We start from the raw sequence: 25,492 nt of genomic DNA on the forward strand, positions 1-25,492 counted from the left end.
TTCCAGTTTTCGTTATGTGTTTCAATGCCTTTTAATATAAACGAATTAGAAAGCTACTGAAATAACCATGTTGGTTGTCAAGTTTGTCTAAACGGTTCTTTTTACTTTTAAAATGAGCGATAGTAAAAGGTGGTAATCAGTAGGAGGGTGACACATAACAAATACGAAAAAAATGGTGTATACTTTGGTTCAATTATTATGAACTGAAATATGGTTTAGTAATTAATCAAGAAAATATAATCAAACTTTTAACATGAAGTTTGCAAGTAAGTGATAATTAGATTACTATCTCATGTGTTATAAATGGGAAAAAGTACAAACACATCTACACGTCATGATTATGTTGAATCTTGAAAAATAGCAGGACAACAAATACAAATTAGCTTACTTGACGCATCCTAATTCTGAAATACTTTATCAAGGTCTTTTATGACCTTAAGTAACAACCTTGATGGTCATGTATAATGTATCTAATTTTAGAAGCTTTTATATTATAGCAAAACATTTTATTATTTATGATGCAGCATTTCAAAACCGCCTTACCAAGGTACCCCAAGATGCATTGTGGGCATCACCACTCATTTATAATAAGCCGAATCACTGATAAGTTACTCACACCAGTTCATTAGATACTCAAAATAAACAAAAGCTTAAATGAGCCCGAGTTCAAGTCTCATATAAAACTCGAGAGTCCCCGCCGTGTAGCTCAATTGGTTAAGGGGGGCGTAAGACTTGGAACAATATAAAACTCGAGGCACTTGAATCTCAATCAGATACTTTAGAAAAAAAAACATGTATATTTAATTATTAATGCTATTAAAGCATGTATGAAAACGGACTAGAGTTTATGTTTTATAGGTTGCGAACCAACACAACTTTTCATTGAAACAGACACAATGTTTCATGAAACCGTGTGTCAGTTTTGACGTTTTAAATGGTTAGTGGTTATTTTTAGTAAAACCTACAATTACTGGAAACTTAGTTACTACTGATAGTTTGTTTCGGTGAGTAGTAAGTGATGCAGTTCCCATGTGAGTAGTAACTTAGTTACCACTGATGGTTGATCTATGTCCATAAGTGGCGTAGTTCTCGTTAATGGTTGGTGGTCAATGCTAACACAAGTTCATGTTGATCACACATTTACTATTAACCCCTCGGTTATTGCTTATGAATAAATTTATACTAAAACTCTTAACCAAGGTAATCGATTTTCTACTATGCCACTCAAAGCAATTCCCACAAGGGGCTCCATCCTATGGACGACCAAAGCCATAAATCAGATTAGTCTCAACTCTCAAATAAAATTTTACTCCCCCCCCAACCTGTATCAAAATTTGTTCATATTCCTTTTGATTTTAACGAAAGCTCGGTTACCTAACTTGTTTGATTTAACACCATCTATTTACACTGATTCGAAGTGCGTAAATACTATTTCATATCCCAGTCACTTTGTTAACGATAAATATCTTACTTAAATAACTTGAACCCAAAACTTTCATACGCTTAAATAACTTTTTTTTCTGTCACCAGCCCCAAACGCGATGACTAAAGTAATAATAAGTTTGCACAGATGGTCCATTCAAATCCAAATAATAATAAGTTTCCCCGTTTGTTTGGTGTCTTGACCAGCAGGCAATAGAATAATAGTATAAAACTTTCTGAAGAGGTAGGTCCCAGCAGAGCCCAGTTGGTCCCGCAAGACTCACCTTGAACAGGGACGTCTGCGCAAAGGCCATCTGCTTCCGCAGGACCCACCATGCTCAGAGAACCTTACGCGCAGTACGCAAGCTGTACACGCAGGGAAAGCCTCCCAATGGTGAAGTACCCCGCCTGTTCCCGCAGTTGCGGATACAAGCCATCAGGGAAGGCTACCCGCAGACAGCAGGGCTACACGCACAAGACAATAGATACTTCAGTAGTCACATGAAGGAATGAGCAAGACGGGAACAATCCCGCCAAAATGAGCCAGTCCGTATGATTCTGAAAGATCTTCTGTACTATACCTACCAAGGTATGGATAGGACAGACAATCTGACCAGAACAGCCCATGAGCCAATCACAGGGTGACACCTCACCGACAACAGTACGAGGAGGAGCACCCTCTAGTACTGTTTGTCACTATTAGCCGCTGCCTACTCACCAACCCTTACTGCAGGGCGTGCGCAGCCTACAGTTGGTGAAATAGTGTTACTGTTGGCCGTAACCTATTCACCAACCAGCATGGCCTGCGTATAATCCACAGTAGGTAGGACGTGCATAATCTACAGTTGGAGGAATAGTGCAGCCGACATAGTTACTGTTGGCCGTAACCTATCCACCAACCAGTATGGCCTGTGCATAGTCCACTGTTGGTAGAACAGGAATACTATTCAGCCGGCTGTACCTTCTAGGAAACCTACCTTCGGCTATAAATACTCCAACATCTTGGAATGGTAAGATCATCTGCTATCCAGTTATCTAGCAATCTCTTAATATACACTTATATTCAGAGCAATCTAGTCTGATTCTCACGCCGGAGGGTGGTCACAAGGAGGAACCCCCCCTTCTCAGTGACGAGCTTACGGTGTTTGTTTTGCAGGTCTCCTGAAGAACAGCCTTCTCAGTTAGATCTCATCCGTGGGAAACATTACTTAACCCCCAGATTATCTATAATCTGTCCAGTGTTCACTTAGTGTTTCTTCATTAGCGCCATCCGTGGGACGTTGCACGCATGATTATGTTGCACGCATGATTACACATAAACTAATAAAATCAATCGTTGAACAAAGTGGCTGATTGATTATTGAGCCATTGCGACTATTTCAACCTTCTTCTTCTTCTTCTTCTTCTTTAGGTTACTTTCCACAATCTCCTCTTCTTTATTGAATCCATTATATTTATATAATCGTGCTTATATGTATTTCCTAATATCATTTTTATATAATCGTGTTTATATGTATTTCCTAATATCATTTTCTTCCTCTAATTAATTTAATTTGTAGGTTGCAGTTCGCTTGTAATTGTTACGTCAGCATTGATGTACGTTTTCTTCTCTTCTTATAACTAATAATAATAATGTTAATCGTTGATCTGTTTTCAGTCGCTAGGTTTAATTTCGTTACGTCATTTTGCATTTGCAGCTTCTCATTAGTGTATTATAGTTTATAATTGTTAGGTCTGTTGCTAATTCAAGTGTGTACTGGTGTTTAGGGCTGTAAACGAATCGAATGTTTCGGTGCCAAGTTTGTTTGTGTCCGAACAAGGAATTTCGTTCGATTAACTAAATGAACAGAGGCCTTGTTCGTTCAATAGTGTTCGTTAATGTTTATTCATTAAGCATTTATAATGTTTTATTAATGACTTTTCTAATCTATTCGTTTAGATTTAAGAAATATAATTAACTATAATAAAACATAAATATATGAGTATTATGTGATTAGTTTATATGTAAATTAGCATATGAATATGAATGTTAGAAAAAAACATCAACGCAATCTTGGTAGCTAGACCAAACCGTTTGACACTGATTATTCTCAGTAAGCCAAAATCAAATAAAACATTGTTTGTGTTCGTGAAACGTTCGTGAACTGGTTTATATCCTTAACGAATGAACACAAACAGTAAATTTTGTTTGGTTTGGTGTTCGTGAACTGGTTTATATCCTTAATGAACGAACAAGAGCAATAAATTTAGTTCGGTTTGGTGTTCGTGAACCGTTCGCCTTTCCGATAAATGCTTACTGACGAACATGAACAAGGCCTTGTTTGGTTCGGTTCATTTACAGCCCTAGACTGGTGTTAATTGATTACTGGTTCTGTTGCAGCTTTTTTTGGTACTTAGGGCATTTTGATGATGGCTTCTAGAACGATTTTGAGACGGAGGCGGTTTATTTCTGATTACCTCCATGTTTCGAGTCGTTCAATTCAAGGTCTGAACCATGGGATTGCTACCGGCACATACTCGAGTTCCACTCCGAGTAACACTAATAACGCTTTCAACGAACCGGTTAATACGAAGCACATTGATGCATACTTTACAAGGCGTGAGGATAATACAAATTTGTCTGCCTTCGGATGGTTTAAGATGCAGAAGTTCCACGCCATTACAGGAAATGGATCACTGGGAAATATGTTACACACGAGATCTAATTTTGGGTCACGGTCTTCAAGTTTTTCATCGATGGCATCAGCACCTAAACCAGCTACGGGTAATGATGAGGAGGATAAAGAACAAAGTGCTAAAAAGAGGAAGGAAGCGTCTCCAGAGGAATGTGATCAAGCGGTTGAAGGTTTGACCAGTGCAAAGGCCAAAATTAAAGCGAAAGCTAAACAGGTTACTGACTCTCAGAAGCCTGCTAATTCCATTTTGAAAAGAACTTGGGCTGCATTATTAGGAATCGGTCCCGCTTTAAGAGCTGTGGCCTCTATGAGCAGGTCTGATACATCTTAGCAAGCTATTTATGATCTGAAGTATGAACCAACCCGACTTCTAATCTATATTTCTTGTGTTATGTTTGTATTAGGGAAGATTGGGCTAAGAAACTTGTTCATTGGAAAACTGAATTTGTGGATACCATGAAGCATTACTGGTTGGGCATCAAGCTTCTTGGTGTGGATGTGAAAATCAGTTCTAGATTGCTTCTTAAGCTTGCTGGCGGGAAGAGTCTTTCCAGGAGAGAAAGACAACAACTGACACGAACCACTGCAGATATCTTTCGGCTTGTACCTGTTGCTGTTTTCATTATTGTTCCCTTTATGGAGTTTTTGCTGCCTGTGTTCTTGAAACTGTTTCCCAATATGTTGCCTTCTACCTTTCAAGATAAGATGAAAGAACAGGTGCGTGTTCATCCCATTAAGTTAATTCCATATCTTTATTGTTATAATGGCAACAATTAAGAAGCTTAGATCGAAAATTTTCACTGCATTGAAAATCATGATGTTAAAGTTTACTGATTATGGTTACATGTAGGAAGCATTGAAAAGGAGGCTAAATGCAAGAATAGAGTATGCAAAGTTTCTTCAGGATACAGTTAAAGAGATGGCCAAAGAGGTTCAAAATACTAGGAGCGGTGAACTCAAGAAAACAGCAGAAGATCTTGATGAATTTTTGGGCAAGGTAAGATTGCAGTTACAGTTCAATAGGTGTTCGTTTTAGTTCCCTTTCAAAATATGCTTCATTTATAATCTGATACACAGATCAGAACAGGTAGTGCTGTAGCTAATGGTGAAATTTTGGGATTTGCAAAGTTATTCAATGACGAACTTACCCTTGATAATATCAGCAGGTATGATTTTCAGTCAATAGTATAATCTCATTATTGGTACTAACTTACTAACATTGTGTTGTTTTTCAAATTGGTTGCTGCTATTAGGCCTCGTTTAGTGAATATGTGCAAGTATATGGGGATCCAACCTTACGGAACAGACACTTACTTGCGATACATGCTGCGCAAAAGATTACAATGGTATTTTTGTTTTGTTTTGTTATAATTTAGAAAGCTGTTGAAATGGTGGTTATTCTTATACTTACATATTTGTTAATTCAAGCAGAGGGTGGTGTGGATGCTCTTTCAGATGATGAACTTGCTGAAGATTGTAGAGAGCGAGGCATGATTGGAGTACTTTCAGTGCAGGAAATGCGTCAGCAGGTGTATAAATTTTAAATATGCAGCTTTATTTAGCAGTAGTCAGTTGATCAAACTGTAAATAAATTGTTATTTATTTTAAATATGCAGCTTTTGCCCACCCGAGGGTTCACACATATATACATTATATGCGCGCACCGCAAGCAGGGCGTAATATGATTACTATAATGATTTAAGATATTGATGGACGAGATTTAGGAGGTCATATGCACTAAAAGTTCACTTAAATTCATAACATATTAATTTGTCAAAAGGGTTATTTTTTTATAAATTCTTTTGTAGATACATTTGTATCATAGCATGATGGACAAAGAAGGCACTGATACTGTGAAAGCATATAAAGCTGCCCACGAGGAACCTGAAGATTCCACTGATGAGCATGTAACCGATGGAGTCTCTTCAGCACTCATAAATAGAGTGAGTTGCTCAATAAGCCACCTTTTCTCTCTTTCTGTGTTTTTGTTAAGCCTTACATATGATATAAATTCCTTACCCTGATATGCATAATATTATGATATATACTTATTAGGTTGATGCTATGCTTCAAAAACTTGAGAAAGAAATTGATGACGTGGATGCGAAGATTGGTGACCGTTGGCGAGTGCTTGACAGGTTACTACTTTCCTTTTTCTTTTCATGTAATATTTACAAAAGCTTTATTCAGATATTTTATTATCAGATTTGCATATATCTGTTAAGCTGTTATATGATTATTATTATAACTGCAGAGATTATGATGGAAAAGTTACCCCTGAAGAAGTTGCATCTGCAGCCATTTACTTAAAGGATACATTAGGCAAAGAAGGGGTTCTAGAGCTTGTCAGTAACCTTTCCAAAGATAAGGGTTAGTTATCTGCTTTTACAAATATATATTTAAAGAAAGCTAGCAATATGTAGTTATTGACTAAAATGCCCCTTTGCTTGCTAACAGAGGGGAAGATTCTTGTTGAAGACATAGTCAAATTGGGTAGCCGAGCAGACGACGCTGATTGATTTTAAGCAAACACTGGATGATGGTGTTGGTCCGTTATTACTTGGAACCCGTAAACCGTCATCTTTACATTTTTGCATATTTTAGAGGGTCCAAATCCGACTATCATACGCTCTTAGTTAACACTTTCTAGGCATTGAGACGTTACATTGGAATTTTTATGCGGTCACAGGAGTGACCAAATTTTGACGAGTTTTGTAAAAATTAGTGAGTTCCAAACATTTATGTACCCATGAACGGAGTTGATAACGAGAAAATGGTTTGAACCTGAGGTGAAATAAAGCGTTGGTTTTCTAGTTTTTATGGGTCTAAACAGGATCGAGTTTTACATAAAAGTTATACAAGTGGTTAAGCAGTCAAACCGTCTTCACCATCAAACGAGCCAAAGTCCTGTGGCCCTTTAAACCTAGAAAAAGCAGATGGAAGACTTCGACTTCGATTCCCTACGATGGTCCGCTCATTGATCTTTCGGACATCCTTGGACACCCGATCAAGAACCAGCAAGAAGTCCCGAACCACCATGAATATCCACAATGGTTGACTTTCTTCCATGGTCAAACTCCCGTGAAAGTACTCGGTGGTGTCTTTCACCATTGAAACCGCAACTTGTTCTTCACTTTCGATATCAACTATATCATCCTGCGCTTTCTTCAAGAACATATTCAAGGAGTCTGAGAATCGTTTATTCGATCCAAACCGTTCGTTTAAAGCCACCATTTCTTTGATCTTGGTTAACCCCATGGCTAATCTTTCTACTTCCTTCAAAAGCAAATCAAAGTCCATAGTTGCAGCTTTCTTGACACTTGATAGTTCCCCACTTAGGCTTGAAACCACTTCAAGACCTCGCTTTGTTGACTCTACCTCATCACAGAGTTCAGATTGCTGATTGGCCTGTGAAACACGACCTTCGGTTCTTGCTATTTCTTGTACAACAAAGTGTAAAAGCGTTGTTTTTCCATCGACACCCTTCACGTCTATGAGCTTAACGAGTGTATCTAGCTTAAAGGCATGGGCATCCCCACGGTTTGTTCCTGTATTCAGTCGATTCCCGGTCATTAGCACGGCTTCTAGAAGCTTTATGAACATCCTGCTGTTCCTAAGTTGGTGACAAGCTGACTGCAAAATGAAACAAACATCTTCAACACATTTGATAATTGCATGTGGCATGACGGATGGGTCGGGAATGGGTCAAAACAAGTCAACATATAAGGACGGGTCTAACAAGAAACACTTTTTCTACATTTTTTATAATACTTGTAACAAAAAATAAAGTATTTAGTATGAATACAGATATATTATTATTATTATTATTATTATTATTACCATAACCATAACGAGATCCGGATTCAAAAGGCGTTAAATTTATACCTTAATTGTGTCAAAAGATCCTTTAAGGTAGTCAATCTCCTTATCAAAATTAGATATGTAAAGCATGGCATCCACCCTCTTGAATGCAAAAGGAATCTGAATAACAGCTTTCAGAAACTTTTCAGCAGGATCAAACAATGCATCATTCATCTCTTTCAGTCTAACTTCTTCCTCCCGCGTTGGCGCCATTTTTAGCAAGCTTCCCAATAGCTCTGAACCTAAGCTATCAACATTACCTGTATATTAATTACATGAATTTAGATCAGCTATAAAAGCGTAGAGTTCAGAATTTATTAAATATGAGCGATTAAACACGGTATGATTAATGTACCTTGAACAATACATTCACACACTTCATCTATGGTTAAGTTAAACGCCCTCAAAAGTATAGCTATGTTCCTGGACTTGTGTGGGTCAAGGACCCTGTTCTTGTTGGTCATCTCTGCAGCCATGGGTCGAACCATCGGTTCATTGGTGCTATGATTTGGTGCCACTATTGATGATGATTTTGCCATGAACAATGTCTCTATCATTTCTTCATTTAACCTACGTGTTTTAAACTTAATTAAATATAGTAAAAAGTGAAAAGATTAAAGGTTAATTGCATTACGTCACCAAACTGTCAATAATGCAATGATGACATCACTGATAATTATACAACATTCAGTTTCAGTTAATCTCGAGATCAAGAGGTGTATATAAAGAAACTAACTATACTAACACCACCGATACGAACACCATCCGCACATCAGTTACAAACTCACAATTAATTATACGTTTGTATTGCATTCTTCACATTTCAACGATCTATACAACCCTTGGTATACAACATGGAAAATGTCACATGTGCAAGGTATGGAAAATGCGTACCCGTCTACAATGGTGAACCCGGGGAAAAAATTCACAGGGGTCGGTGTAAAAATTTTATAGGGATCGATCGAGATTTTAACATATATATGCACCTTTGAAAAGATTTCACATACACCAAAGGTGTAGGCCAATGCCCGTCTAAAAAAATAGCGTCCTATACTAGGACGCATGATATGTGATAAATGTTATACAAGCCTGCATGATATGTAAAATATGTTATGCCCACCATCTAAAAAATAACGTTCTATACGAGCCCGTATGATATGTGAAAAATGTTATGCTGGCCTGCATGATATGTAAAAAATGTTATGTGGACGTATATGAATATATGATACGTGAAAAATGTTACACGGGAATGCTGAGTGGACATATAGATATGTGAAAATGTTAAAAAGTGAGATATAATGCAAGTGTAAAAGGTTAAAGGTTACACGGGTGTTTTGTTTGTATCCATATGAATATTACGTATCTATGTATCTACCCAATAATATAAATCTTACTGGAAAGAGGTGCTATATTTTAACTGGTCCCACGCCATTGCTTTCTCTGACTTGGATTTTACATTCACTTTATCCCAATGCAAACCTTTCAGCTTCGGCTTCAACACCGGCACCGGTGGCGGTGGCGGTGGCGGTGGCGGCACCGACACCGTCTTTTGAGTTTCAGACACAACAGGCGGTGATCCTTTAGGAGAAAAGAACTTGTCCTCGGAGTCCGTGAAACAACAACACTCGTCCATGTTGTTTTCGTTATGATAAATATTCTGTCGGGGTAATGGCGGCAGAGGGTGGAGCTCCGGTGACCCCATGGTGGTGGTGGTGGGTTGTAGTGGGTTGTTGAGTGTACCAAGGTAAAGAAACTCGGTGCTAGGAGTTGAGATGGTGGTGGGTAGTGGTGGTGGTTTGTTGGAGGTGGGGTGGTTGGCCGGAAATAGGCGGTGGCTGTCGGAGGACGGTGGTTTGTGGTGGTGGTGGTTGCGGCGGTATAAGAGGGTGGTGAGTATGGTGGAAATAATAAGAATGGAAATAAGAGAGAGTGTGAGTGATAGGAATAGTATTTTTTTGGAAGTGTGTGATTTGGAAGAAGGTGATGATGGGAGGGTAATGGAGGTGATGTTTGCCGGAAAAGTGGGGATGGTGGTGGTGGTGGGGGTGGTGATGGTGGTGGTTGGGAAGAAGGGGTGGGTGCGGTGGTGGTGGTGGGTGGTGGAAGGTGGTGGTAAGGTGGAGAAAGGGTATTTGGGTAGTGGTTGTGGTGAGGGTGGGAGTGATGGTGGTTGTGTGGTGGTGGATGGTGGTGGTGGTGGTGTGTCGGTGACCGGAAAGAAGGGTTGGTGGAGGATCCGGCGGGAAGATGAGTGGGTGATGAATAGTAATAATAATAATAATATAAGTGGTTGGAATAGGAAGGTGATTTTTGTCATTTTGAAGAATGAAAATCTATTTGAAGATGAAGAAGTGTGAATGTGTTATTTGTGATTTTGTGTGTAGTTTTTGAAAGAAAGAGTGTGTCGTGTTTTACAGTTTTAGTCTTTGGAGAGAGAACAGATATGATGTTCACTTGTACGGTTAAATGGTTAATAATATTAACATGTTTTACACTTTTATGTCCCTATTATTAAATGAAGGTTGGAAAAACAAAGAAACAAAGGTAGAAACTGCTTCATGTTATCATTCATAGATTGAGAGAATCTTTACAATATGTTGGGATTTTTGGGTAGTTCAAAGTTTTAATGTAGGAAAACACCATTTCACCTAAGAAAGGAATGTGTGTTTTCTTGGTATATGTTAAATGAATATATCATAACTTTAATTCATTTATGTATGCATACATTTTAGTTTTTAAGCCGGTTGTTGTGGTTGAGTTAGTAAAAACATGTCATCATAATTTATGTTGTAGGGTTTTAACTAACTCACTCGTAAAAAAATATATATATATATGATTGGTCACTTTGGGGTGGCCTATTTTTTCTCGCCTTAATGCTTGTTATTGTGTTTGCATTTTTTATAATTAAGGTTTTCTTTGTTTGTCCTTGCTTTGCTACACGTCGATATGTTATTATTTTGTTGACCTGAGTTTGTGATGAGCTATTATCTCGATGGAATTTGGTTAAATACTAAGAGTAGATCTTTTTGCTATTTTGTCCTATCCACGCCAATAATAAAAGGAAGTAAAAAAAGTAAAAAAGATGAATATAAAGACATCTGACAGTAGCAGTGAATAGTGACTAAATGGGGATATTCAAATCTTTGTTTCTATGCTCCTCAATAATACTACTCATGGCCGCTTGAAGAAAATAGTGCAATATCTTATTTTTAATATTTTTGTTTTTCTTTTTTAACATTTATGAATTACTCCATTCACTTAAGGTTGATTAAGGTTGTGTTTGTTTTTGATTAAAACATCTGCAGGAGGGGTGATGTCTGCAGGCGCGCAGACATCACCCATGAAGACTGTTTGTTTTTTTTTAAGATAAGATCTGAAATCAGCTTCTTTTATCTTAAAAAAGAAGCTAAAAATTATTGCTTCACACATCTTCACCCTACCTGCTCTCCTGCTGCCTCCTCTCCAACCATCCAAAAACAACAATAAGCATCCCATAAACTCCGGCCAGATATGATTCACCTCCGTCATCGCCTCCGGCAACTTCATCGTCGCAAAAATCCTCATCACCCCACCGGAAAACTCAGCACTAGCCTCCGGCACTTCAAACGCAATATTCCCTTCAACAATTGACGAGTAGGAGCTAATATTATACGTCTTCACCGTCATCGATCCGTTGGAACCCTTGAACGCGATAAACGATTGAGCCCCCGCCATTCCGGTCCCGATGGGATTAATCGCCCATGCCACCCATCCATTTCGAATCCGGTGTACAACGGTGAGGAAAACGGGAGAAAGAGTAGGGTCGCCGGAAATACGCCGTTTGAGACGCCGGACATGTCGCCGTCACGGTTGGAGATGGAGGAGACGTCTTCTGGCGACGACGAAGACGTTTGTGGCGGTGGTGATTCGAATAGTAACAATGGAGTTTCTTCTACATCGTCTTCTGGAACTCCTTGTACTTCCCTTTCTTGGTGATATTAATGAATTAATAAATAATTTATTAATTAATGTGTTTGTATTTTCAGTTTATGCAGACAGTGTTAACTTATAAAAACAAACAGTCTTATTTTTTCAGCTTACAGAGCTTCAGACCACATCTTCAGCTGCAGACATAAAAACAGATGAAATCAGCTTACAGACAGTTTATGTCTGCAAAAACAAACAGCACCTAAAAGTCATTTCCAATCACGTCTCTTAGAAATTATTTTTAATAGCGTTAGAAAAAAACTTCAATACTCAAATAAACCTTAATAAGACTGAGTGTCAATAGTTCTTACAGATTTAACGCTTTAGATCTAACTCATAAATATCATTAAAAAAGAAAACTTATTACTAAGGAAACCTCCTTGAATCAAGTTTAAAATCTCAAAGCTCTAGACATTAAGATTCCAAATCTTTACCTCACTCTTATATTAATTATTATTAGGCAGTAGGTAATTTGCACATATCTGAATTCTAAATTTTAACATTTGCAAGTTAGAGAAGAAAATAGGGCAATAACTTAATTTCTAATACTCTATATTTTCTATTTTTTCTTTTCAACATTATATATTACAATTTATTTTATATGGTTGATGGTTGATTTAAGTCCATAAAATCTAATTCTTAAAATTTGCAAAGTTTTGAGGTTTCCGGTTTCAGTTGTAAGAGCATTCTCAACGTATTTTTCAAAATTATGTGCGTGGAGTTTGCAAATTATAGGATAAGGTTTTGAGTGTATGTGAGTGTAAATTATAGAGTAAAGAGAGAAAATATAATGGTTTTTTATAAATTTGGGGAAACAAAGTTTGCCCATATTTATTTTTTAATATTTGTTGAATTAGTTGTTAGTAGAGAAGAAATAAAAACTATATTGATAAAGTTATAAAAAATATTATTTTATTAAATAGAAGAGAGAAATTAAGTGTTTTATAATGTACTTATAGAGATTAGGATGATGGATAGGTTAAGAATGCTTAAACACTAACGTTCATTGAGTTTTATGTTAAACTAGTGTTATACCCAACGCGTTACGCTGGACAGGTTGGTAAAACCCGGGCGATGATAAACCCAAGCATTGCCAGTGGGCGTTGAGGCAGTAAGTCAACACAAATCCGGTTGGTTTTGGTTAAGTGTGTTATAATACTGGAACTAAAAACCAAAAATAAAACAAAAACATATGAAATTTTAGGTGGATCAATTGAGTGGCGTCAGTCAATAACACTCCGATGTTGGAAAGATCCGAGCATTGCCGGTCCTGGAAGTTAAGGGCGAATTCGGCTTATTTCCGTTACATTAGTTAAGGTACCGAAATTTAAAAAAAATGTTGTGAGTCTACGCGAATTAGTTCGGTTTTCGTTATATTTGTCACGATATCATAATTAAAACAAAAAAAATAAAAAATTAAGGGCCAATATGATGCCGCCAAGGGCCCAATCGGCACTTAGCGACACCAAAGTTTGTAATTATTATATATAAATATAATTTGTATAATATGATACTTTTAATATTTAATAATCACATAGAGTAGACCCTTTATGTAATGAAATATACTACTTTATATAAACTACTAAATGCAACAAAAAAGAAAATTAAGACTCCTATTATTTAGTAACATACTCTTCAAGAAGAATATTAAAATTAAATATTCATAATGAATATCGCTAACGTGTCTCTATAATCAATTGGGTTAGTTGGAGTCAAAATTTTGTTGGTAAATCGTGATTGAGAGATGGATTAAATTGCGATATAAGCATTCCATTTCGGAATTCATTTCCGGTATTGGGTGAGTTAACAATGGGTAGTGGGTTTCGGGTTGTTGGAGAGGTACGATGGTACCGATGAATCTCTTATACTTTGACGAACTCTAGTCATTTTACATAAATAACACTTAAAATATTAACAAAGTTCGAGAGTTAACAACACTAAGGGGGTGTTTGGTACAGAGAATGGAATTGTAGAGAAATGGAATAGAGAAATGGAATTGCAGAGAAAGGGAATTGGTCTGGAGAATGAGAATTGACTGTTCTGTTTGGTAGTACAGAGATTTCAATAGAGAATTATAGCTGAGAATCATTTCTCTTGTTTGGTACATAGAAAATAAACAGAGAATTATATCAACTTTATCATTAGCACAAGTATTTTTTTCATAACAAATATTTATTAAAAAATAAAAAACATATAAAAAGATGCATAAATTCCAACCAAAATATGCATTGATCAAACCAATTCACATACAAAACATAGTTTTTAAGCAAAAAACATCAACCATAGTTAAAACCAACTCACATACAAAACATACTTCAACCATACACAACTATCCCATTGAACCATCGGTATACAACTCGACCATCTCAATTTTCTCTTTCTATTGTCAACGCAAGAAAAGAACGTCCTAGATCCACATCTTTACCAATCAAATTAGCTGCTTTGAACCGTTTTTATCATAACTCACAATATCAGTTGTTACACAATGAATTTCAAGTAAACACCAGAAGAGTTTATAACCCATGCTAATGCTTTTTTTGCATGCTAAAAGAGTCCCTATCGACCAAAGGATTTCCTCTCCTGTACTACTTGGATGTCATTGGCTATCTCATTATTTTTTCACTTTCATGCCAACCTGTGCAAAAAAGTCTTTTGTGAGATAGGTTTCATTTGAATCAAAGCTAACTCAAAGTCTCAAACCCATTTAGATCCCTATATTTGGTGTAACGTTTATGTCAATGTTAAAACTTATATAACACATCACTGACTATTTTTAGGCTACCACACTATCATTTGACCAATTCAATCTCAAAGTTGACATTTTACTTCAACTCAACTTTTTAAGAGAAATACCAAATATGCCCTTAACAATATGCAATTTATATTTGTAAGTTTCTGTGGATCTGACCCAATTTCAAATAACGTCTAGCAGTCTAAACCTCATTTGAATTACAAACGTAATCTATTTCAATTTAACTCTAGTAGTTTAAATTACAAAAGTAAACCATTACAAATGTAATCTATTTCAATTTAACTCTAGTAGTTTAAATAACAAAAGTAAACCTGCAGTGACCAACTTTGATCATCAAAAGTCTACTGCAACAATTTTGACTATCTTTAATCAATTTGGGCTGTTATTTAACCTATTTTTAGTTTAAAAAACACCAAATAACAGCCTTTAATTTAAAAAAGTGCTTCTGATCAGCAACAAATGAAGTTAATCTGCCTAAAAGGTATGATCCAATAAATGTGATTAAAGTATCTTCAAATTAGAGGTATATAAGTACTGAAATTAGACGACGCGATATTTAGGAACAAATGCATACTCGAATCGTAGCATGAACCAAAACTATCCTGAAATTAAGACATGCACGGCCTGACAGTCATCAGAAAAGCTTCGCAAATCTGTAATATAAAAAAATCAAACTGATAAGGAAAACATTAGCTCTAACAGAGGTTACATAAGTACTGAAATTAGATGCTACAATATTTAGGAACTAATACATGCCCGAATTTAATCACGTACAAACATTATCCTGAAACCAAGACATGCCTGGTCATGGATAGGATATTGATCCCAATGTTAAATGAATGACTATCAAACAGATACACAGATACAGGCACATCATCATCACAGTCACATCAACGATAAAACTGATGTTCATCAAACTTTCAAGAGTCAAAACTAACTGATACATACGAAAGCTATGGAGTTTCAGACGACGGAAACATGATCATCATAACCGTTTATCAAATAATTCCATACTCAGATCATCATGACAGTCAAATTCTCGTCGGTTGTACATGTAAATGAACGTGTAAGCCAAAGAATACAACGAAATAAGTACAAACAACAATACACTCCATATAACTGTTTAAGCACCAATGTGAAGAGATGGTACAATCGTGAGTGAGTGACAACCAAACTTAAAAATAATATATAAACAATGGCCTTAACAAACAACATATCATTTGTTTGTACACAACTTGCACAACAATTAATAAACCATATACAACAAAGCCAAGTCGCTCACAAAGTATCATCATAGCCGCAAAATTACTGTCGAAAGGTGTAATAAAAAAAGGCTCAAAACCATATCATGAGTACAATAAAAGTCGACACGCCAAAGACTGAATCATCATCACATCCACAAACCAATTTATCTAATCAAATTAACCCAAATCTATGTTTCGAAGGCCATTGTCTACCACTATGATGAAGCTCAGATGAGGCCAGGTTCATCATCACAACAAACCGAAAACGTTTTCAAGAAACGGACCATTAAGTAATCGCGTGCATAGGTGGAAACAAAGTGTAGAAACACTTAAAAAGGCCCAAAATAGCCATACCGCGGAAGCAACCATATAAACGCCCCTTAAAGTACCCAAAGCAAACGGATCCGACCACCATTGAATCCATAACATCCAAAAATCAGCACTATAGTGAGATTAATCTCATCATTTCAGTACGTAATAAGAGAAACTCCAACAAATACACACATTCGCCAAATTAGAACTTGCCCCGTCACCTGTTCGATCAAATCCCAAAGTAAAAACGAAAACCAATATAAAACTACAAACACTAACCATCTTATCAGTTTGATTCAACAGAGTTGGTTACCATTACGTGATCCATATCCACAATAACATATTTGAAGGTGAATGTCCACCGAAACCAGGTCCGCGACCTTGCAAACAAAGTCATCAGCGAGTCCATAAACCCTAGAAATGTCTTTTAAATACCAACAAACAAATCAAAGAAAAAAAGGCAAAACTAAGAACTAACTGCTTACCCGAGACCACCACCGCCGTTGATTAGAGCTCCAAAACGAAACCCGGCAACGGCCATCATCGATGGAGAAAGCAGATTTAGAAGTCCAATGAAACATCACCATCTTACCTCCGTCATCTCTGTTGCCTAGGATTCAAAAATGGAAGCCGGCAACGACAGTCATCGGAAGAGATGAACGTCGAGAGAGCCTTTCATTTGCAGAAGAAAGAGTTTGAAAGGAAAAGGAGGAAAATGGGAGAAATGAACGTCGAGAAATCCAATTCTCCGCTTTTTTTAGAGAAACAAAATCAGAGAAATGGAAATGGTTTATTTCCATTTCTCACCTCTTTCTTTCATAAACAAACAAGAGAATTCTTTCCAATTCCATTTCTCACCCCTCAATTCCCTCTACCAAACACCCCCTAAGTAGTCTTACACTGAGAATCCTGGTCATCTTATAAACAATCAACGAAAATCAGTCATTTTTCTTTTTAAATAGTATTTTCTTTTAAGAATGAGATATCCTTCATAGTAATAAAAAAGAAAAAACATGCATCTAGTTAAGTGATATCATGGTGTATATCCACTTTATCTTGCCTATATTCTTTATTCAATTATTCAATGAGATGCAGATTTAAACTTTATGAGACCGACTCATTTTTCTCATCCCTTTCTTAAACTTTTTTTTATCAATCAAGCCTCATTAATGCATTCGTATTTTACGTATTCTATGTGTCATGCAATTCGATATATATAGTGCAAAAATTTGATAAAGTGATAAGGTGGTTAGAATGCGAATAGGAGATCAAGAGTTCAAACCCCATAAATTATAAACATTTAGTCGTTTAATCAAAAAGAAAAAAAAAATCAATGTATCACGATTCACCCTTCTCTCACCTCCTTAAAATTCTGCACTATCGACTTTTATCTAGGGGTCACATTTTGCAAATATGACACGAGACAAGTTGTAACTTAATCTTTTGATAGTTGATTGTGTTTGGGCGCCCGGTTCGACACATTTTGGTACTTAAGACTTAGAAACAATGACGAATCAACTTCATCATCATCATCATCGTCGTACTCAGTATATCCCACCAATAGCAATGCTATGGTAGGGTCTGAGGAGGGTAAGATGTAGACAGCCTTACTATAGGGATAGAGAGGCTGCTTCCGGTGAGACCCCCGGCTCGATAGTAGTTTTGCATCAAGCCTTGGACATAAGGCACATAGCACTCAATCATCGAGACACCGGCTGATCGGTGCATGTGCCCTTGTCTTTCGGCTATCAACGCCACCACATGATGCCTGATTAACCTTCCGCCACTTTTAACGTTATTTTCACGAGATTAGTAAAATAACGTCAAAATTAGTGCAATTTTACTTTTGCCCACCCGAGGGTTCACACATATATACATTATATGCGCGCACCGCAAGCAGGGCGTAATGACGAATCAACTTATTAAGCTTAATTGTTATGCACCCAACCTATTTATTAGACTATGTGTTATGACAAGTTAGTGGTGGCGCTAGCCCCTTACCCATTGCTACCGTGGTTGCGAACACCACTAGATGATGGTGCGAGTGGGGGCGCTAGCCTAGCGGTGTGAGCATGGTAGCGGATGCGGTTTTAGAGGGAGCCACGCGTAGGAGATGACAGAAGAAATAAGTTGTCCTAATTTTGGAGATGGTGAACGTAGAAGACGGTTGTAAATATTACCTCTAATTTTTTTTTATGGGCATTTTGTTAAGGCTTACAAGGGAATGAATATTAATAATAGGTTTGGTCTTAGTATATTGGGCTTTCGTGTTATTAAACACAACTAGTTTTGGGCTTTCTTAGTTTCTTTTCTTTCTTTTTTTACTTCATTTTTTTTCCTTTCTATTTTATGTTTTTTTAATATATTATCTTTACTTTAATTTGTATTGTTGTAAGAAGTTAGGAGTAATTTGTGGACAACAATGTTTTTATTTTAATAAAACTAGTACTAAAAGTTTCATTTTATTAGAAAACTTATCTTTAATTTATATTGTTATTACCCTCTCTCCTTTGAAATGAGACGCTCGACAATGATCATTTCCCTCTTTTCAAGGAAAGGGGGGTGGGGTGGTTCAAATAAGGTCGTTGGGGGTAAAGGTATGTCCTATAGAACTGGTAAAGGTTCTGATAGTAACTAGATTGGAGATCGACGGTCTCTCTAGATATGACCCTTTGAGCAGGTTAGACTTCAAAGAAATAAGATAAAGAATTAGACATCTGTTTTTATAATTTTCTGCTTACATTCAATAAAACAAAGAGGCCTTATATAGGCTTACAATGCAACAATAAAAGGAAAATATGACATAGTAAAATTGTAATTAACCACCAACTACATGCATTAATATATAACTACTAAACAGTCTAAATGTGAGTACTAAAGGCAATTGATAAAACATGCATGCAAGCTAAATGAAACGTGGGTATACGATGGCGGTGGGATTGAGTAAATCACACCCTTTGGTTTGACTGTTGTGTCTTTAAGTCCATACACATTGATTTGTTTACATTCAATAAAACAAAGAGGCCTTATATAGGCTTACAATGCAACAATAAAAGGAAAATATGACATAGTAAAATTGTAATTAACCACCAACTACATGCATTAATATATAACTACTAAACAGTCTAAATGTGAGTACTAAAGGCAATTGATAAAACATGCATGCAAGCTAAATGAAACGTGGGTATACGATGGCGGTGGGATTGAGTAAATCACACCCTTTGGTTTGACTGTTGTGTCTTTAAGTCCATACACATTGATTTGTTTTATATTTTTTTTGGTAAACTAATAGAAAACATAAATCCCACCACACCGTTGTTCATATCGGGGGTGTCCGTGGGTGGATCACTAATCACTACACATGGGCCGTAAAGTGTGAATTACCATTACTCCTAAGCCCCTAAATTCCTCATCTACTATATATATATATATATATATATATATATATATATATATTTAATCGACTCAAACCAAATATCGTCTCGTACATACGACTTTGTGATTCTATACATGTTCATTACTAAATACACAAAAAGATTCATGGTGATTGCCACGGAGTGATCCGATGGAAGAATTAGAAAAATGGCTGGCCAAACCCGTTGAGGCAGTCATCGCCGGAGTCATTGGAGGAGCCATCATGGGTATGTTGCTGTCCAGGCTAGCTGCTCTTTTGTTGGCTTTAACTCGCCACATTCTTCCCGGAGCTATTCTTTATTATTATTATTATTATCATCATTATTTGTTGTTGTTGTTGTTTATCCAGGGGCTATAATTCTTGAATGGGCTAAGTTACCGGGGTTTAATTTTTCTAAGTCTGTGCGAGAGATAATAGATTATCCAGCAAAGTTCAAGATGAATAAGATGGAGTGCGAGTTGATTCAAGCAATTGTTTTGGTTACGTGTTGGGAAATTTGGTTAACAAGGAATGATATGTTATTCAATAAAAAGACGTTTTCGATGGTGAAGGTTATAAATGACATTAAGGTTATGTCATTCCTTTGGGTGTGTAATCGGAACAAGAGATTTGGTATTGACTGGGAGAAGTGGTGTCGTTTTCAATTTAGTTAGTTTTGTAGAAGTTTATGTTTGGCCTAGGTTTACTTGCGTCTTGTAAGTGTTCCTTTTTTTGGTTTTTTATAAAATTTGGCCTGTCAAAAAAAAAAAAAAAAAAAAAAGGTAAGGGATATCGTTGAGGTTGGGCCTGGGCCGTAAATTGCCCTAAATTCCTCCTCAATTTTTTTCTACCTTTTATTATTTATAATTATAATTATAATACAAGCGACTCCACCGAATTTGGTGTTTCATCTGGTATTCCTTAGTTAGATTAGAGGGAGAATTCGTTCGAAAATTAGGGTTTTTGATTTGATTGGATGGGAATGGATTCTAAAGAGCGACGACGTGATCCGATGGAAGAATTAGAAAAATGGCTGGCCAAACCCGTTGAGGCAGTCATCGCCGGAGTCATTGGAGGAGCCATCATGGGTATGTTGCTGTCCAGGCTAGCTGCTCTTTTGTTGGCTTTAACTCGCCACATTCTTCCCGGAGCTATTCTTTATTTCTTGATAGTTAGTTCGCTAAAAAAGTTAAAAATATTAAAAGTTTAATGTTTATTCTAAAAATTGAAAAACAAACATTTATTTTTTAAAAACTTAACATTTTTGATACCGAGCACCACACCCGAGCAAGTAGTTCATATGCGTCAGATTTCCACGGTATAGTTATCTTTTTAGTTCGAGGTTCGTCGGGGAGTTTCTTTGAGTGTTTTCTCCCACGTATCGAACCTCCACGAGTCTCCGGGTTGGTTTGTGTCTCCGGCATTGTCTCGTCGTCGGGTTGGGAACCGGAACCGGCCATCATGGTTGGGTTTTGAAACCGGACATCATGTTTGGATTAGGGAATCCGGAACCTAGATATTATATGTACGTGGTCATTTGCAGGTCGAACGCATACGGGAGGGTTCGGTGTAGATGGGTTCGGTTGTGGATTATTTGGGTCGCGATTGTTTATGTTGCCTTGTCGGGGGTATTGAGCAAAACCGGGCATTTGATTGTTGAACAGAGACATATTGGTTGGTGATTGAAAATATAAATTCTGAATAAAGAGAATTTTGTAGAGAATGAGTGGATAATGTGTTTAAAAAATGAAGTTGAATTGTGTTAAAAAAATAAATATTTTTTTATTATCAAACGGTCATGTTTCTCCAACGGTAAAAAATTTATCAAAATTCATGCCTCTATCGCTTGGCCCAAAACGCCAAGCCAAAGGAGGGGGGGGGGGGAAGAAGAGAGAGCATGCGGATAGAACTCTTTTTATTTATTTTTGTTTGTTGTTTTTATTTTATTTAAAGCGTAAAGTAAACAAACAAGTAAAATGACATAAATGCCCACAAGGTAACGTTGAAAAACTAATGGAGTTACCGGTTTGAACGGAATTGGCAACGAGGAAACATCAATGACTCAGTTGCACAAAATAAACATTTTGGACTAAATTCGCATAAATGAACAAACCTTAAGGACAATTTCAGCACTTTACACTTATTTTTTTGAACGACCAACTAAGAACGCCGGATAATCCGTACGCGGCCCCATTGGCTAAAGGTAGCCCGAGCCGGCCAGGAGTCCGGACGAACGGAGCTCATAGCGGTCCACCTATTGAGGAATTCCCCGAATAAAACCCGACCCCCACGTCTGCCAAATGACACGACAGCAAGGAGCCGGTAAAACCGGGTGAAATCATGACTCGAACCCTCATCTCTCATATTGTTACTCTAATAAGAGTAATAATATTTAGTTTACAAATAAAAACTGATAAAAACATACTTTATTTGAAAAGACAAACATATTCGTGGTTAGTTGTTTTGATCTTTAACAATAAAATACGAAAGTGGTCCCGAATTCTTGTTTTGTTTTAGGCCTCCAAAAGAGTTGTGCCGGCATGCATCTGTATATTTTAAAGTGGTTACATGTAGTCTATTTTTCCTGTACTTCCTCAAAGCCTTTTATGATGCTGATAATTTGTGTTTAAATCGAGTACAAGTTTGTTGTTTACTTAAGTTTACGAAATTGCGAATCTGGATGTTCTTGCTCAATCTGTGATTCTAGTCATGAGCGTTGGATCGTGTAACTTGCTTTGTACGTTATGATTTTGTTTTTCTTGTTTTATCTGGAAAGTTATCAGAAGTCACATTTAGCAAGTGATATGTTAAGTAATTATTAGGCATATATTTGGTTTTACCTTCTGAATTGCTAGTCTTTCACATTTAGGAAAAGGTAATAGTTAGGTTTTCTATGAAAATTGTGCATATTTTTGGGATATGGTTGTATAAATATAAAATATATGAATCATGTAGTGAAACATCTTGCAAACTTTGTTTACTGGTTGTGTTAATTGTTTGTTTGTTAAGGCTGTTATTATAGTTTTATATACCTTGTCTAATTTAACTAGATAGTTATAATTTGGGCCTTTTTATTAGATGTACGTGGCTGGTTTAGAATTTAGGCTAATTTGAAACACACACATAATAGGGTTGTTAAATGTACTTTTGTTTCTGTCCATTTCATTTTTCCCTTTTTAATTTACATTGAGATGAAAACCTATATTTTACTTGAATAGAATACAAGTGGTGGTAACTCTATTTTACTGAATGTAACATGTGAATTGATTAGAGCTTTGGATCTTGGTTGAGAAGTGTATTGGTAGTCCAAGGTAAGTATAGTATGGTTATCAGATTTAAAACCTCTCAACTGCCATTGCATATTTTTCACTTTTCATTGTTAATGCCAGCCAATTACATTATGTTAATACCTTACACTAGTGCTTCTCCTACACTCCAATTGTAGGAGAAGGATTGACCTTCTCAAAAAATCAAATTCTAGAAGGCAAAATCTTGATGTTCCTTCATGTTCCATGACTAGCTTTACCAAGCTCACAAAGGTTGTAGCTCAAAGGTAAGCTAAGCACGACCGGTTGTCTGAAGTTAGGGTGTTTAAGGAATCAAATTTCGAATATTTGAATTTTGAAAATTTTGGATTCGAACTCAAAACAGGTTTGATAAATTCGATTCAAAATAGCCAATTTGAAATTCAGTTCATGTTTGCAATTTAAATTCAAATTGATTTTATTCAAATTAAGCAAAAAGAAAAGAAAAAATTATATACAAGTTTAGAAAACAAAATTTTCATTCAAAGTTGCAACATCGAAAACATCTTTAAAACTCAAAGTGTTAACATAAAAAATGTTTTATAGTGAACATTTAGATACATGTTTATAGAAATTGACAAAACTATTATGAATTAATAACTATAATAACGAACTTCTAATTTCTAGTCTTTAGAACCTAAAAGGCTTTTATAGTATCTTTGATAAACATGTGTACTTGTCTATATGTTATTTGGAATGGAACATCCGTGTGTGTATATATATCTATATATAATATTCTATTTGAATTCGAATTTTAAATTGAATCCAAAATAATAATAATTCCATTGACAATTTTTTTAAATCGTAACAGGAAGTACTATAGGTGGTCTATTTTTTCTCCACCACACTCTCCCCCTTCGCCAAAACCATCTTCTGTTCAAATGCTTGAGTAAGTTTTTATATCTGATTATAATATGATTAAATGCTTTGTTTACTTACATTTTTATTTTCTTTTGAAAATGACGGCTAAAGAATGAATGACCACCATCTCAAAATTCATAACAGGTGGTCTGATTTTTGTACATCATTTGAGTTTTGAAAATTACAGCATGATTAATCTCAAATAATCGTTAGTCAGTATCTCACCACTGACTAGCGAATTCTACGAGACTTATATTGGTGATGTTTAATAATTGGTTTTTATGAAGGTTTTTCATACGACTAAGGACCGTAGCACTCAACGCGTTTGATGTCTATTTTCCTTCTCTTGATAATCCCACATCACCCTTGCTTCCGAATTCCTCTTCGAATGAAATTGTAAGATGTTTTAACTAGTGTTATTATCAAAATTGATTTTCCCGCTATTAAAATATATTATTATTTTTTGTAGTTATTATTATTATTTGGTTTTATTGTAGACATTTAAGGATGTTTGAAATCAATTCGAGCTGTCCTTCCAACTGCTAATGCATGCCTTCCAACTGCTAAGAGAATTCCTTGCGAATATTCTTGACGGCTTCTCTCTGAGTATCCCATTGGGAATGAAAATTGGTATTCTAGGAATGCTTGTTTTTGTGTTTTATGTATAGAAAGCGTGGGTGATGTTTTGTGAAGATGATTATTACATTTCCACGTGGAAATGAAAATATGTTAGTTTTGGGGTTAGGTATGTTGAATACTTGTAAGATAAAGTTTCATGTTTTTCCATTATATGCGCTTCGAGAGAATAGATTTTAATGATACACGAACTATGACACATATGACTTATAACATGTAAAATTCGGTGTTATAAAGAGTGTCATCTTTTATAAAATACGAAGAAATGATGACATACATTTTTGTGTATCATCATTTTAATGTCCTAAAAAGAAAAAATAAATCATGGGATACACATGCTTGTGTCACTTTTGGAGACGTCGTCTAATAATTTTTAAACAACTAGTGCTGCAAATAAGTTTATTGGCAGAGTTCGATATCACGAATAACAACAATACGGGTGATTTCCTTCTTCGAAGCTACCCCCAATCGTAGAGGAACATAGGCGATTCCTTCGATCGTTTCGATTCCCAATCGTCTTCAACTGAATCATCGATTTCTTTGTCATTGAAGAAACACTAAGTGACCCGGGGCAGATTACGGATAATCTGGGGGTTAAATAGATGTTTCCCACGAGGGGTTAGACCCGGCAAAGATGGTTCTTCTGATAACCTGCAAAACAGACACCGTGAGCTCGTCACTGAGAAGGGGGGGTACCTCCTTGTGACCACCCTCCGGCGTGAGAATCAGACTAGATTGCTATTGAATATAAATGTATATTAAGAGATTGCTAGAGCAGATATCATGTATATGATGTAAGATACAAGATAGTATATGATAAGATGAGATGATCATACCATTTGGGGTATTTATAGCCGAATGTAGGTTTCCAAGAAGGTGTAGCCGGCTGAATAGTATTCCTGTTCTACCAACTGTGGCCTACGCACGTGCCATGCTGGTAGTTGGTGGGTAGGCAGCGGCTGACAGTGACCAGGCCTGCTGTGTACTATTCATTTTCCACCAACTGCCGGCTATGCACGTGGTATGACAGGAGTTGGTGAGTAGGCAGCGGCTAATAGTGACAT

General features: G+C 36.4%; 2 protein-coding genes across 2 annotated transcripts; one reads left to right on the plus strand and one right to left on the minus strand.

Annotated features, from left to right (window-relative positions):
- The first annotated feature begins 3,480 nt into the window (after window positions 1–3,480).
- On the plus strand, window positions 3,481–6,882 carry LOC143564900 (uncharacterized). The gene is made up of 10 exons (XM_077052038.1): window positions 3,481–4,412; window positions 4,502–4,814; window positions 4,948–5,094; window positions 5,175–5,263; window positions 5,351–5,451; window positions 5,526–5,626; window positions 5,906–6,040; window positions 6,153–6,235; window positions 6,352–6,467; window positions 6,555–6,882. Exons 1-10 carry the CDS (start codon window positions 3,829–3,831, stop codon window positions 6,614–6,616), a joined length of 1,731 nt encoding a protein of 576 aa, XP_076908153.1. The 5' UTR covers window positions 3,481–3,828; the 3' UTR covers window positions 6,617–6,882.
- Window positions 6,883–10,288, minus strand: LOC143564895 (formin-like protein 1). Its single transcript, XM_077052034.1, has 4 exons — window positions 9,353–10,288; window positions 8,314–8,528; window positions 7,983–8,218; window positions 6,883–7,730 (listed from the first exon to the last, which is right to left on the minus strand). The coding sequence occupies exons 1-4, from the start codon at window positions 10,273–10,275 to the stop codon at window positions 6,963–6,965; spliced, it is 2,142 nt and encodes a 713-aa protein (XP_076908149.1). The 5' UTR covers window positions 10,276–10,288; the 3' UTR covers window positions 6,883–6,962.
- Window positions 10,289–25,492: the final 15,204 nt, after the last annotated feature.

This window comes from Bidens hawaiensis, unplaced genomic scaffold (genome assembly GCF_021521415.1).
Source record: "Bidens hawaiensis isolate Kalapana, Puna unplaced genomic scaffold, B.hawaiensis_p1.1 tig00022174_1, whole genome shotgun sequence".
NCBI lineage: Eukaryota > Viridiplantae > Streptophyta > Magnoliopsida > Asterales > Asteraceae > Bidens > Bidens hawaiensis.

Bases quoted from the DNA above. Each gene is read 5' to 3' on its own strand.
- LOC143564895 (XM_077052034.1), bottom strand. From the start codon at position 10,275: ATGACAAAAATCACCTTCCTATTCCAACCACTTATATTATTATTATTA. The intron at 8,529-9,352 runs GTAAGATTTATA...TAAAACACGTAG, and splicing joins AAATATAGCACCTCTTTCCA to GTTAAATGAAGAAATGATAG. The intron at 7,731-7,982 runs GTATAAATTTAA...TTCATTTTGCAG, and splicing joins GATCTTTTGACACAATTAAG to TCAGCTTGTCACCAACTTAG.
- LOC143564900 (XM_077052038.1), top strand. From the start codon at position 3,829: ATGATGGCTTCTAGAACGATTTTGAGACGGAGGCGGTTTATTTCTGAT. The intron at 4,815-4,947 runs GTGCGTGTTCAT...GGTTACATGTAG, and splicing joins AAGATAAGATGAAAGAACAG to GAAGCATTGAAAAGGAGGCT. The intron at 5,627-5,905 runs GTGTATAAATTT...ATTCTTTTGTAG, and splicing joins TGCAGGAAATGCGTCAGCAG to ATACATTTGTATCATAGCAT.